The sequence below is a fragment of the Parasteatoda tepidariorum genome, chromosome 11, assembly GCF_982258835.1.
Source record: "Parasteatoda tepidariorum strain Cologne lab strain chromosome 11, Ptep-v5.0, whole genome shotgun sequence".
NCBI lineage: Eukaryota > Metazoa > Arthropoda > Arachnida > Araneae > Theridiidae > Parasteatoda > Parasteatoda tepidariorum.
Window position 1 is genome coordinate 86844255 of NC_141765.1, and position 15328 is coordinate 86859582.

A 15328-nucleotide genomic window follows, 5' to 3' on the forward strand; every position below is an offset into this window, starting at 1 on the left:
GTTGTAAACTAAAGAAAGAAAAAATTCGGGCAAATTATTGCAATAGAGTAAAAAAGTCAGTCGCAGGAGCGGCGCTCGGGCAAAACAGGGAAGGCCCCTTTTCAAGTACCTGAACGATGTTCGGTCAAAACTGGGAAGTGGTTAATTTAATATAACATCATTAGAAATATTTATAAAATAACTAATTACAGGCAACCGAATGATTTATATATTTCACGAAATGATAATCTCATTACATTTTTAAATCAATTATGTAAATCAGAAGGAAACATTGATTATTATTTTAAGATGAAAATGGTATGAATTGAAATTCGACATATAAAACTAAAAATAACTAATAACTGTAAAGCAAATTCATTTCCGCAAATTCATTCCGCTTTTCTACGAAGGAAGCTCGCTTAATTCTACCGTATTCCGGTAGTTTCGTCCATACTTTTTTTCAGGGAATATATATTTCTGGTTTAAAGATATTCTTATCGTCGAGCTATTTGTCAGTTTCACTTAAAAGGCCAGTCAGAATATATCATTTATCAGAATACTCGAACCCAAAGTTTGCTTGTCTTAAGGGTTGGATTCAAAATAGCAAGTCTGCGAAGTATAACATTGAAAATCATATATCCGTGATATGGGTTGCAATCAAATTAATACAACATTGCCTAGATTACAATCTTCCAAAGAAAAAAAAACTGCTCCATTTTACTGCGAAAAGAGATAAAAAAAATTAATAAAAACAAAATAAATCGATTGTTCATTTAGTATTCGTATCATTATCTGAGTGATTAATAATTTAGCATTATTCTTATAGATACGCACAATTACTCATGAAAAAATAGAAAACTATTTGGTTAACTATTTTAAATCCTTATTTTAGCTATGTTATTAGCTTTTTTTCTTAAATTTCAAAATTGTTTTAAGAAATGTAATGTGAAGTTTGAAACTTTGTAAATATTTTTTTTACATTTTCAGAGTCATTTTTTTATAGGTAGTAGAGCATTTTGTAGAGGTGTCCTTCATACATCAGTCCATTTAAAAATTCAATTGTTAAATAACGATAACATTTCAAAAGATCCGGGAAACGAAGCATTAAATTTAATGAAATTCTCGGAAATATATATTACTGACAAAAGCTTACATTGAATTATTTAACAGCACTCGGAACACAGGCATCCGCATTCAACGACCCTTGCATTTTGTTATTTATGCATTCATGAAAAAAAACTATCATGAGCTTATAAAGCCACGACTTGTAATGAGTGTATGCGTCTCAATCAATCGTTTTACACTGTAGTTACAGTCCAAATTTTTAGACGCACGGTAAGATTCTATGCAAAATCTTAATTATCAGGTGAACAGCTTTACAGCTTTATTGTTTTACGCGGCTGAAAGCAGTTTACACTCGTTTATGTTCGAGTATTAATTGGTAAATATTGTAATGAAATACGTTAAAAATAAATGCAAATATACACTGAAGAGCCAAAAAAAACTGGTATACCTGCCTAATATTGTGTAGGGTCACTCTTCTGAATTTAGACACTTCCGCTGGCCACCGAAATCCCCAGACATGAGCATTATTTAAGATATTTGGGATGTCTTGCAACGTGACGTTCAGAAGATATCCCAGCCCCCTCTTACTCCTACTTATGGACAGCCCTGCAGGATTCATGATGTCAATTATCTCCAGTACTACTTCACACATTGATCGAATCCATGGCACGTCGTGTTGCGGCACTTCTGCGTGCTCGCGGGTAACCTACACGATATTAGGCAGGTATATCAGTTTTTTTGGCTCTTCAGTGTATATAAAAAATCTCCTCGATAAAAACCCATTACATTTATGTTAAGCGATGAGAATATAGCATATAAACTCGTGCAAAGCATGCAATTATTAAAACACTACAGCGCGTCTATTAATTTGGTCTAAATGCCTGATATAATAAATATTCCATATTTATATAATATATCGTCTAATTTATCGTCTGATATAATAACTATTCTATATTTATATAATATACCGTCTAATTTATTCAATTGTCGAATTTATATTATATATCGTCTAATTTCACCAATTCATACACAAACGTAAACAAGTACAAACCGGTTTCTGCGCAAAAGCAATAAAGCTGTATAGTATCACCTGATGATTAAGATTTAACATAGAATCTTATAGCGCATCTAATAATTTGCCCAGGGATTGCAGTTATTGGCGTAACTCTTTTACATTTTTTTATTACATGCAATTGACAAGCTTAAGATATAATAGACCAGAATGTATAAAATATCATACGTTTGTTTTTATTAATTTGTATTCATGTTATCAATTTTTTAGGGGTGTTAGTGAAAAGCTATTAAGGGTTTTATAAAAATGTATAGATAGGAACTCGGAGTCCAAATGGCCTGAAGAATTAATGAAGTATAAATTATATCTGTTAAACGTTATATTGAATCTACAGAGAAATTAATTTTGACATGTTTTGTTTCAGAAGTTTTGAGCTACAGCGTCGTACTGTGAAACCAAAACACTTTCCTGAATGACTGACGTTGAAGATTAGAAAAAAAATACTTTATATATTTGAAAAACTCATTACATTTAATAAAAAATATTTCGCGTATTCTAAAAATGAATTTATTCATAAGTTAAGCATGGAAAATGGTTATCAAAAAGTTAAGGAAGTTTCAGTTTTGCCGTTCTATTTTTTTTCAATATTTATATCATTGGTAAAGAGTAAGGGTAGTTTTGTTTTTTTATAAAATTTATTTTTAACCTAAAATGTTACGATTTACTTTGAATGTATTAAATTTATTGCAAAAAGCCTTTTAGTTTTTTTTTCCTTGTAAAATGTAGAAGAAACAAGGAACTCATAGTTATTCAAGCTTTTATGATTCTTACACGGCGATATATATACAAAAATGTTTGAAACTGTTGAAGTAGAAGAATTAATTGCAAAATATTGGAATTGATTATAAAATATGATTAAATTGAGTATAAAATATTTTTAAGAAAAATTATCATTTTTTAATCTTTATCATAGGTTTCTGGTTAATTCTTTTTATCTTTACTATTTTTTTCTGATTACTAGTTCTTTATTATGTAAAAAAATTCCATTGTTTTCTTTTCTCTGAAACAATAAAAACTTATATCTTTATACCAACCATGGATCTCGAGTTTATTATCACGTGGGATCTACTTTAAAAATTAATTTTTAGGATTCATTAGTTGCTTCAGTTTTATTCGTTTTATTCACAAAGTTTAGATTTTGCAGCTTTAACTTTCGATTCAACGGAATCAGTAACTTTACTTTTTTATAGAGAAGTAAACTCGAATGCAAACAAAATAAACGCAACAAATCCACAATTTTAAACATTTTTGAAACGTTCGTTAAATTATTTTATTCACCCGCTAGAAGCTCATAATCTACAATGTGATGAATAATTTTATTCCAAATAAATAAAAATTGGAAGCAAAATTAGATAAATTAGAAACAAAATTAATTAAATTCATTTTATTAGCTGGGACAAAAAACATACAAAATCATAAAATACCAAAAAGCATTAAACTCAAAATTATATACTACAGTTATTATAAAGATTGTTATGATCTACTTACATGTTTTTAACTTTCGAAGGAAAAATAAATGTATAAATGCATCAACTCACAAAAATCGAATAAGAATACGCATAAAAATACAACGTTTCAATACAAAATATAACATTGAAATAAGCACATTTTCAATACAAAATATAATTCTGATTGAAACAGGTTATCAAGCTAAAATATATAAAAATTATACATGATATCACAGATTCTCTTATTACTTTGATGAATGCTATAAAATTGTGTGCATATGAAATTAAAAGGAAAGGAAAAAAATAATTCATACACTAAACAAATATAACTACATCAAATAAGTGCTTTTACCTAATTTTTGAGAAGAACGTGAGGATTAAAATGATAAGCCAAGAGAATTTATCTATGCACTAAGTCAAAGATAATTTCAAAACTATAATTTCGGACAAAATACATCGATATAATTCAATGAAAAGGAAAGAAAAAAAAAGTTCTGAAATTTATAATATTAAATTTAAATTCGAAACATAAACAAAATTTTATTATTTATCGATATTTCATTGTGATAAAATTAAACAGCAATAGATAATAGTAGCTTACTGGAGAAAAGAAAAATATGTACATACATTGGAAGTTAATGAAGAGATTTATTTCAGAATAAAATTAAAAATAGACGAGTTCAATGAAAGATTTTTAACAAGTTAGAAAAAAATTGTATAATTTCTCGGAAGGGATGCATGTACGAGGGCTGTTTTTTAAGCAAGAGCAATTTTGTTGAGTACACTAATAGGTGACGCGTGCGTCGCAACGAGTGCATGCGTCGAGTCCTAGCATTCCTTGGGAACAACTGTGTAGGTAACCTATACGGTCAATTCTGTGTCTTTTAAATGTTCAAGTTTAACAAATCGCCATCAGCGTATGAAGTACGGTCAGTAATGTGTTTTTAGTAGGCAAAAAACCTGTCTTTTGCGTACATTCACAGGCAGATTTGTGAAGTTTACGAAACTTCCTACTGGCATATTGACAGGAATTTTTGCAACTCCGTGACAATCACTCTCTCCACAGCTCAGTCCCGATCTTTATTCGACTCTTTTGACTGGGAAGTTTTGAACCACCCTTCAATGCAGCCCAATCATTTCTCGGCAACCAGTACAACGATGACGAAGGCGGGAAAACGGTCGTAACCTCTTGATTATTGGAGCAGGTGGCAAATTACTATGAAGAGGGTATTCTAAATTTATTTAGAAGGCATTAAGTGCTTAAGCAAACTTGGCAACTATTTTGAAAGAAAGAAAAACGTATGGAGATTCAAAAAATAAATTTGCTGCATAAATTTTTTGTTTTGTTTTTATTTTCAAACGGCCCTTACTTAAAAACTAACCATCGTAATTTGGATAAAATTTGAAAATGACTTTTTGATGTAAATTTCAAATGATTTTTAGTATTAATCATCGCATTTCCTAGTATTCAAAGCAGCAAGAACACGCTCATTATACTTTAAAATCGCTTCCCGTGCACCTGACCAAGAATGGGGACCTTTCAATCGATATTGATAAGGTAAAGATGGACCTGTGAGTAAGGCCCAAAAAAGTTTAGGGTCTGTAACAAGTAGTTTATGAAGCTGTGGTTTGACATCAATCAATTCCGCTAGTTCGTCCAAGTATGTTATATAATCAACTTGTACTGTATGTCGGGGGGATGGAATATATCTTTCACTATTTGCTTTCAATTTCGCATTAATATCTTGTAGCATGATTTCTTTTGTTGGTAATTTCCGCTTTCCTGTCATTATCAATGAATACCATCTAGCTTGAGCTTCAGCAACTGGAAAAATAGCACCAATTACTTGCACTAGAGCAATAACAGCCAAGCTAGGATGTGTCAAATTAGGAGGAAACATATACTTGTAAAGTTCAACCTTGTTGTGTTTGACAGGAATTATTTCCTCACCTATAAGTGGAAATGCAATTTCATAGCCAGTTGCTAAGATAACAGCGTCGATGTCTGTTTGATGGTCATCGTATTTAAAAATAACACCATTTTCAGTAAAAGATTTAACATCCTCTCTGAGAATTACAGTTCCACTGAGGATTTTGTTGGGTAAGGCATCATTTATGGTAGGATGTTGGCTAAAAACATGATGTTTAGGCTTCAAACCATATGCAGCGTGATCAAAACGCTTGTTTAGTTCATGTTCTATAAACCAACAGGAAATGTTATATGGAGCCATTTTTCTTAAAATGTCAAGATTACGTTTGGTATAAGCAGCATCAAATGGCTTACCATCCGGTCCTACACGTTGAAACAGCCAAGCTCCTCTTCTGGTGCTCAAATAAACCTGAAAATTGACAGTTTCTTAGGATTAAAACAACAAAAAAGAAATCTATGGAAAAAGCTGAAATAAATTTCAAACATTTTACTTTCAGTAGATCAACATTATTTCACCAATGGAAATAGCTATTCTAAGTAATAAAGGGTAGAGATGGGTGAGTACCATTTTTTACGGTATCAGCTCCAGACTGATGCTGATACAACTGAGATTAGTTACAAAAACTTACCATTGTTTATGTAAGATGCAGTTCAAAAATAATTTAGATCTGAATTAATGAAAGGGATGAAGAATTAAAAAGTTTTCATTTCATCTAATTTCGTTACATTTTTATTCGCTGATAATTCAGATTTAAAAACATTTTTGGTCTTAACATAAAATGACATTTAATTTAAATTGCATACAAAATTAAAAGGATTTTGTTAGAAAATAGCATTTTTAATTCGTGTTTATCATCGTTGCAGTCAATGAAGTAATACAAATAGAATAATTCTACGGAACCAAATAGGATATAAACAGTTCATATGTTAATTACGATTGCATCATAAACTTTTTTTTTAATGGCGGGCACTTGGGGGTTGTCCCATTGGCCACTAAAATGCTAGAACTGCTACTCTCTTCTCGTTACCCAGTGGGCAAATGTGGCGAAGCCAAGGCGGTGGAGCAGCGTCGCCCACGTCACACAACCACAAACCCGTTTATAAGGCGGGTCACATTCACACACAAAGGAGAAAGGACATAGAGCACAGAGAGAAATAAACATCCATGCCCTGAGCAGGATTCGAACCCGCGACCAGCGGCTCCGCAGTGAGGCACGCTAGCCTCTCGGCCACCAGGTCGGCGCATTATAATATAAACAAATATTCTTTGACTTATTATACAAAACTCTAAACTCTAAAAAAAAGTGGAAAATTCAGGAATATTAAAACAGTTTTCAGTTTAGCGTTTTTCTCATCTTGTTCCGGTTTAACTTATATAGTCCTAAAAATCGAATATTGTTGTGTTTAAAGAGGAAAATTGTTAGTATTCATATTTTGGAGAAATGATAAAATATAACAATGGTGGTCAAAATAATTTTTATGCATATTTCATTTAATATATTCAGCTTTTTATTATTTACAAGAAAAGAAACAGTTGAAATGAGATATTTCGGTTTTCACATGGTCCATTTTGGTACCCCCCAAAAACTTTATATAAATTTACATAAGGAAATAAAAAAGACGACACATAGAACTCTCAATTTCTTCCTACTTCTGCAGAATTTATAGTTTCAGTATTAAAATTTTAAAAAGATTAATTTTAATTCAGAAAAAATATTTGTTAAAAATACCAAATTCTGAAAATGTTAATTAGCACAAAATAATTACTTTAAAAATCCTATATTATTTTGATAAAGACTAAATAAATAAAACTACATAAAGTACAATTAACGCACTCGTACAACAAATTAAATTAAACAAATTATCCAGTTCTTAAAAATATATTTTTAATACAGTTTTTATTCATGAGTATAATGAAATCATATGGATTTTGTTTATGAAACTTTTGCATTTGAAATATTTCTTCGTTCTTTTAATTAATTAGAATGTAAGCTAATGTTAATTTTTCGTATAAGGATATACATTATTAATATTAATACAAAATTGTTTATTAAATTATATGCAAATTTTCTTTATAAAATTATACGTGACATTTAATTTATGATTGAAAACAAAGTTATTGATTATTGTTTTAAAAATTTAAACGTCACATTAATTTCATGAATATAAAATGAAAACGAACTCCATGCGTTAAAAATAAATTTATGCGCAAAAAATGAACGGTAAAATCATGAACTAATGTACTACATACATAAATTTGGTATATTAACTATAAAGCATAAAACAATTCTGACATTACATAAACAGACAATAATAAATGTACTTCGTAATTTTAACACAAACATTTGATTACCCCCCAAGAAATTATTTAATGAGCTCTTGTAATCAAAAGATAAACTTTATTAAATGGTTGAAAACAGCTAGTTTAAATGATTGTGGAGAAGAAATATGAGTGCTTTGTAAGAAAAGATTTAGAATGTCAGAGAAAGTCTCTTCGCAAAGTCACCAAAAAATCGTAAATATCAACAAGAGTTTCCCCCTACTTAATTCCCTAAAAGGTTAATGCATCTGTTTTCTATAAATTCTAGACAATTGCCTGTTTGAGGTGATTTATGAATAAATAGCCAACATAGAGATGGTTCTGTCGATATCCGACATTTTTAAAAGATTGCATAGGATCCCAGAAATACAATAAATACCATTTCAAAATGCAAAGGACATTTTCCCTTAATGTAAACTGAGGCGGCTATTTTTGAGGTATCAAATGAATCTTCGTGGGGATGCATTAAGTTAAGGGATGCTTTAGAATCAATCTTAATCAGTTAAGTGCATGGGGGAAAGGAATTTTGCTAAGAGCGTTTTATTGCTCATTGATGGAAAGGACAACAGTGACAATTCATGTAGTTCTCTAAACACTTGTTTTATTTTTTGACATGCATTTTCGCAAGTTAAAAATTGCATTTTTTACATGCAAAATTTTTATATATTTGCAGTGCATTTTTTTGTATATTTTATTTTTAATTAATTTTCTTTTTATAATAATGAAATAAGTTGCACTATGTAAAAAAAGGAGAGAAGAAAAGTAAAAGATATAGATAAAGAGTAAAATATATAGATATAGATAAAGAGTAAAATATATAAATATAGAGTAAAATATATAGATATAGAGTAAAATATATAGATATAGATAAAGAGTAAAATATATAGATATAGAGTAAAATATATAGATATAGATAAAGAGTAAAATATATAGATATAGGTATAAATAATATTTTCTCAAAATAATGGACCCTGATTTCCCAATTATTGAAGGTTCCGGATCCCTCAGGCCCCTTGGAATACCGTGTACGAGTCAAACTAGTCACAGATTTAACTTTCTGCAGTTAGTACTTCTGACCAAACCGATACGGGTGACGGGTACAGCGAATTGATAATGGACTCTGTTACCTAAGATAATCCAGAAGCAAAAGTTTTATGAGGTGCTGCCATCTAGCTTTTCAATGAATAAGATTAAGTTATGTTCATTTTATGTTACAAGTTTTAGTGGCTTTGCGGCTGTTTTAATTTTGCAAAGTAATTGATACTAATTGAAATCGCACATTTCATGCTTTATTCATTTAGAGTATTTCATTCTTTAAAGTAGGGGAGAGTGGGGTCAATTGTAACAGGGTACGATTGTAACAGAGCAAAAATTTCAAGTGTCGGGTTCTAGATTTTGTTCCTAGGTGGCGCACAAGGTGTATTTAATAAATCTACATGTACACCCCTAATGGCAACCATTTTTATGTACTTTTGAAAGAGTTACATCACAAAAGATATTTTCACACTACGTAAGTACTTTTTTTGGTATTAGAATATTATATTGTAGCAAAGTAATTTTGTTTAAACAAATAAAAATTAGTAACCGAATATGTAAGTGGACACCTTAATTAACATTTCAATAAAAAAAAAGATTAGTTTTGCCAATTAACTAGCATTGTTTTTAACAAATGAAGCTGAAATGGCGTCTTGGGGACAATTGTAACAATAAGTAAAGGGACGATTGTAACAGCTGAAAATAAATAATCTTATGTTTACAAATTAATACTTAACCCTTTAAGAACCACCAATAGTTTCCTATATCATTTATATTATGTTGCATGTGCATTATTTTATTTGTCACTTTTCACAGCATAAATTAAAATTTTTAACCCCTTAAAGTTAAAAGTTTAAACTTTTAGGTCTCTGTTCATTATTATTTTTACTCCTAAAATATCACTACTATTTTGATCAATAAAAAAATTTATCACAACTATGATAATATGTATAATTAACTATGTTTTAGTTGAATTTATGAACTGTTACAATTGACCCCGTAAGTGGGGACAATTGTAACAAGTGCACGACTGTCAAAAATTGTTAATAACTAATATAATAACATTTAAAATCAGGTATTTGTTTTTTTTTTTCTAGTAGAGGATAGTCTACTTTACTCGTCTGTCAATTAATACTAATAATATATTGGATATTTTGTTAGTTAAAAATAGTTAAGTAAAAAATGTTACAATTGACCCCACTCTCCCCTACTAAATGCAAAATGTTGGTTACGTTACGTTATTACGTTATTTACGTCACTTACGTTATTTTTAATAAAAATAGAACGCAAACAATAGAAAAGTAAAATTTGCATTTTATCTTTTGTTTTGAAAATTATGCATGCAAATGAGTCAAAATGCGTTTAAAGTAATTTTATAAGAATCACTGTTGGAAACAAACTATTACAAATAGAAGTTTCATTTCAATTGTTTACGTCTGTTCTTTTGGTATAAGATTAATAATATAAGCGTAAAATTTTTCAATTAACAGCTGAAAATACGTAAAATATGTTGCCCCTAATGCTAGTCCTCATTACGCTACTGATCATACACAGACAAACAAAAAAAGGTCAAATCTATCAGAATATGGCAAAATTAACCTTGGTTTCGGCTTTATGGGAACATCAAATAACTCTGAAATTTTTACGGATGAGTTTTGGTTTTATTTTGGTAAAATAAATAATAATATATGGTTTTGCAATACATCTATGATAAAATTTGGGAAATGTGGAAAAATGTAGTAATTTTAGTATGATATCTTAGAGAATAGCATAAAAACCATTTATTTCTTAAATTTTACTTTTCAGTTTTGCATTTTCTACTAAATGTGTGGTAATAGAAATTAAAGTTTTGAAATTCAGATTTTCCATTAAACTGTTACCGTATGAATGAAAAAATTACCAAATGAATGGTTTATATACCGTTTCCTTAACCAGATTTCTGCTTTTTCTTCTTTTTTTTTCTTTTTTAAACCAAAAATGCCATTACGATGCAGTACGGTAATTTTCTTATAATTTTTTTCTCTCTGTGGTACAAGTTAGATTTTTTAAAAAATATTAAGTTATTATTTTGAGTAATGAAAAGAGAAAAAAAATGCTAAAACTAATATTAGATTACAATACTAATTTGACAACTAAAAATAATATAACTAATCATAATAATTTTTTACGTCTTGTAACTATGAATAACTGAAGTCAATAACGCTATTATTGCTATGTCACATGTATTGAAAAATCATGCAGAACTTTGAATAAGGAGAGAAAAAAAGATGCACAGTTACCGTTGATGCATTACACGTTTGTTTTTCACAAAATTATGTATACTATTGGGTGTTGAGTAAAGACCGCATTTTATATATTTTAAGACTCCTTTAAATATGTGCACATTACATTATAAATTAGAAAACGTGTTCATAATCGTAACAAGCACTGATCAGATCAATGAGAGCAAAAGAGGAACTCAGTTAATTTGCGTACGAAGATTAGATTGAGTTCTCAGAGAAAGAAAAATGCATTCGAGCCCTACTATACGAATAAATTAAAGATTTTAAACAGCTAAATTAATGGCGGCCATTATGAAGCATACATCCTGTAGTTTGAAAATTGATTGCAATAAATATTTCATATTAATTTAACTTTATATATTTTATAATAATATAACTTATAAATATTTTAAATTAATTTAAACTTATATATTTTCATTGACTGAGCAATATAAAAGGAACAAATGTTAAATTGTCATTTACTTGTTTAGCAACGGTGCTTATTTCCACTGCTGCGTCAACTGCCGAATTACCGATTCCGATTACTAACACTTTTTTATCTTCGTATCCAGCTGCTTTTTTCAAGCTGTGAGAATGTATGACATGACCTTGAAAAAGTTGAAGTCCAGGAAAATCTTGCTTTAAAGGTACACAATGATGTCCAGTGGCTAGTAAAACACCATCAAATTCCTCTTCATTTGTCGTCCCATCTTTAAGACTTCTGGAAAAAACATTCCATCTACCACTCCTTTCATAATCATCACTTTTTGAAATCTGAAATTGAGCAATTAATGTATATGAATTACGAAGATTTTTTCATAGAAACAGGGGTGCATCCAATCAAAGGAGGTACCCAAGGTTAGGTTTCTCATAATGTATATATATATATATAACGTCGTTGCCGAGTGGAAGGATTAAAACAGGTCATAGGTCGGGAAGGAGGGTACAAAATTTATTTATTAATTATTAGACAAGAGCAGTCATGAGATTGAGTAAAAGTGCACACGAAAAGTTGCGCTCCTTGGTTATATGTTAGGGAAAATCTTGCAAAGTAAAATCCGTAATATGTCTTCAATTAGGGAAAGAGGGAAATCTTAGTAGTTGCAATTGGTTTATGAAATAGATCGAACGTTTCCCACACAAGAGCAAAGGGAAAAATGTCCTGCTTTTAATTAAATGCATACTTGAGACAAAAATAGATTTAAGAACAGGATGTGGCTTTTAAAAGTGTGAGAAAGTATTTCGATTAGAATAATTAATTAGGATGAAGTTTTATAGCAAAGAAACCAACATAAAAAGACTAATTGAAGCTTTTTATGTTACATCCCCCTTCGCCAAAATTGTCTTATTAGAATCCAAAAATTTTGAAATTATCCATTTGCAAAATCTTCCCTATGGTAGAAGTACAAATAAAATAACCAAATTTGTAATGGTAACAATATATAAAAGTAATATAACTTATAAAACATTTACATATGTTTTCATTGTAAAAATTTTAACACAATTAAAAACCTGTAGTAGCTTTATCAGCAAATTTAAAATTTTCATTTTCAACAGTTTTTTTTTTTTTTTTGAATTAACAGCTTTTTCAATTTCAAAAGTATTTTGTTTAAAGATCACAACACAGCTTTTTCATTATAAGAAGTATTCTTCATAATAACACAATTTAAGTTAACTCTTCAATCATGATAAAAATTTATAAACATTTGTTAGAAATGTGAAATGTGTAATTTAAAATGTAAAACACAAAATGCAAAATACAGTTTTACAGGAAAAATTTCAATCTGAAATTAGATTTGAGTATTGTTTACCTTGTTTGAAAACAAAATAAAATAAAAAATCTCACAGTGGTTGTTATTCTGAAGACCAAGACTTCAGTATTGTCTTTTTTTCACTTTATTTATTATTTACCTGACATATTTATCACTTTAATAGCAAAATATTTGAAAAAAAAATTTTTTTTTTTTTCAAAATCACCTGAAGTTAGGAATTTATTAATTTTCTTGGATTTGCACAACTCTGTCAACATAATTTTGACAATGTTACGCACCATTATCATATTTAGTCTCAAGAATATTAGAAAACACAAGATCATTTTCAATTCTGCTATTTGAAATATTTTTTTTTTTTTTTTTTTATGTCCAAAAATTTACTTTCTATACCCTTTTTTCTTTTCTTTTTCTCTCTTATTCTTCTTTCTACTTTCTATTTTTATTTACACTTTTTCTTTATTGGTATTTTTATTGCAATTATTAACCCGGATTTCAGGAAATATGTAAAGACAAATTGCTTTTATAATCAGAAAAGGTGATCAGTCTTCTCAGATTTTGCATTACAACCTGTTTAACAACAATCACTAATTGAAATCCAAAACAAGCTTTCAAATTTAATATGGTATTAAGGTACATCAGTTTTTAATTTTTGACTGATCTAGCTATTTTCCTTATTTTTAATCTGAAGTGCAAGTTTGGTTTATTTGCAAATTACCTTTTTTTTTTTTCATTTATATCTTTCTTTTTTTCTTTTTGGACATAAATTTTTTTCTTTTTTTTTTTTTCAAAACATTTTCGTTTGGATTTTTTCTTAAGTAATTTTTGTGCAGAGATCTTAATTGGTAATTTAATTTGTCACAATTGTTAGGGAATTCAAATATTTTCATTTCTATTTTAAATGTGTTTTTGAAGTGAATTTGGTTACTATTACTTTTCAAATTTTTTTGATCATTTTCCTATCTTTATGTTGTTTGTCTATGGAAATGTCTGAGCTACAACTTATTACCAACGTTGGACTAAAGCATTAATGTCTGGTTGTACTTCAATTTAAATTCTAACAACAAGTTTTTTATTCATTTTTCCAAACTATTTGCATTAGTTTCAACATTTCTTGATTTAATTTTTGCAACACCGTAATTGCATTCACATATCTAAATTAAATTTCAATAATTACTGCAGTTGCATTACGAAGAGAAAAAAAAATTTAAATGGCATTTTCATTTAAACCCTAATCACTGTAAAACAAAAATATAATTTCTACTGTTCAAAAAATCATAGAAGCTGTAACACATAAAACAATATGAAAATAATTTCTTGAAACACTTTTCAATCAAATAAATCAATTAACTGAAAATAAAAATTTAAAGAAATAAAAATTTCAGTAAATACTATCAATATATAAAAAGTAGTTTCACTTTGAAACATCAAATATGGGAAAAAATTAAAATCATAATCATTTAAGAAATTGCTTTATGAGAAATGTAAAAAACTTTAACTCAAAGGATACCTGAAAAAGTTCGAATTAGTCCGAGATATTTTGAAAACCACAACAGAGATGGGAATGCGTTGAAATTCCGTAAACACAATTCCAAAACCAAAGACGTGAACTGCTAGGGAAAAAATTTGTTTCTTCGTTAAGATGAATCGTAAATTAACACCAATAGTGACGGAGAAATTGAAGCTTATTTTTCTTTTGAATGTCGAATATTTAAGTAGACCATCGTGGGTGTGAGAACAATTATTCATCGACGATAAGATCCAGCTCAGCACTTAAGAGTGGCAAAATCAACGCTTTCTCAAAGGGATAGTTTCAATAAAACATTTTAATTAACAGGAATTCGATGCAGTTTTTCTTTTTAGTCCAAGGAAGGAATTGAAGCTCAGCTTTCTAGTATTCTCAGGAACGTAGACAAAATATGCAGCATAGACATGGAAAACGGATGATCGTTTAGTTCCACTGTGCGTAGGTATAATTTATAATAAACTAAACGTTTGATGATTGAAGAGATTATTATTTTTTTTTTTTGATGAAGATACAGGATGAATTAATTATTGCCATAAGTTGAAGAAGAATTTGACTGCTTATTTACCAAATGTCCATTTGAAAAAATGATTTGAAGTTATTCCATATTTTTGAGGTACCCTCTTCCGAAATTGATTTATTTATTTTCAAATGAGATATTTAATATCTTTAATGTACCGTACCAACTGTACCCCTTCCCGACCGTTCAATCCTGGCGACTTATAACGTCGTTGCCGAGTGGAAGGATTAAAACAGGTCATAGGTCGGGAAGGAGGGTACAAAATTTATTTATTAATTATTAGACAAGAGCAGTCATGAGATTGAGTAAAAGTGCACACGAAAAGTTGCGCTCCTTGGTTATATGTTAGGGAAAATCTTGCAAAGTAAAATCCGTAATATGTCTTCAATTAGGGAAAGAGGGAA

The 15328-nt window shown here is 29.2% G+C and overlaps 1 protein-coding gene across 3 annotated transcripts in view; it reads right to left on the bottom strand.

Moving 5' to 3' along the window:
- Positions 1 to 3485: 3485 nt before the first annotated feature.
- The window catches only part of LOC107450467 (flavin-containing monooxygenase 5), a 30885-nt gene continuing 19042 nt past the window's right edge, over positions 3486 to 15328 (bottom strand). For all 3 annotated transcript variants that reach the window (XM_016066275.5, XM_071187305.2, XM_016066267.4), the window contains 2 exons: positions 11594 to 11884; positions 3486 to 5903 (listed from right to left, as the gene is read on the bottom strand). In XM_016066275.5, coding sequence (XP_015921761.2) covers positions 5010 to 5903; positions 11594 to 11884 — 1185 coding nt within the window. In that variant the 3' untranslated portion in view covers positions 3486 to 5009. The remainder of the gene's footprint in view (positions 5904 to 11593; positions 11885 to 15328) is intronic.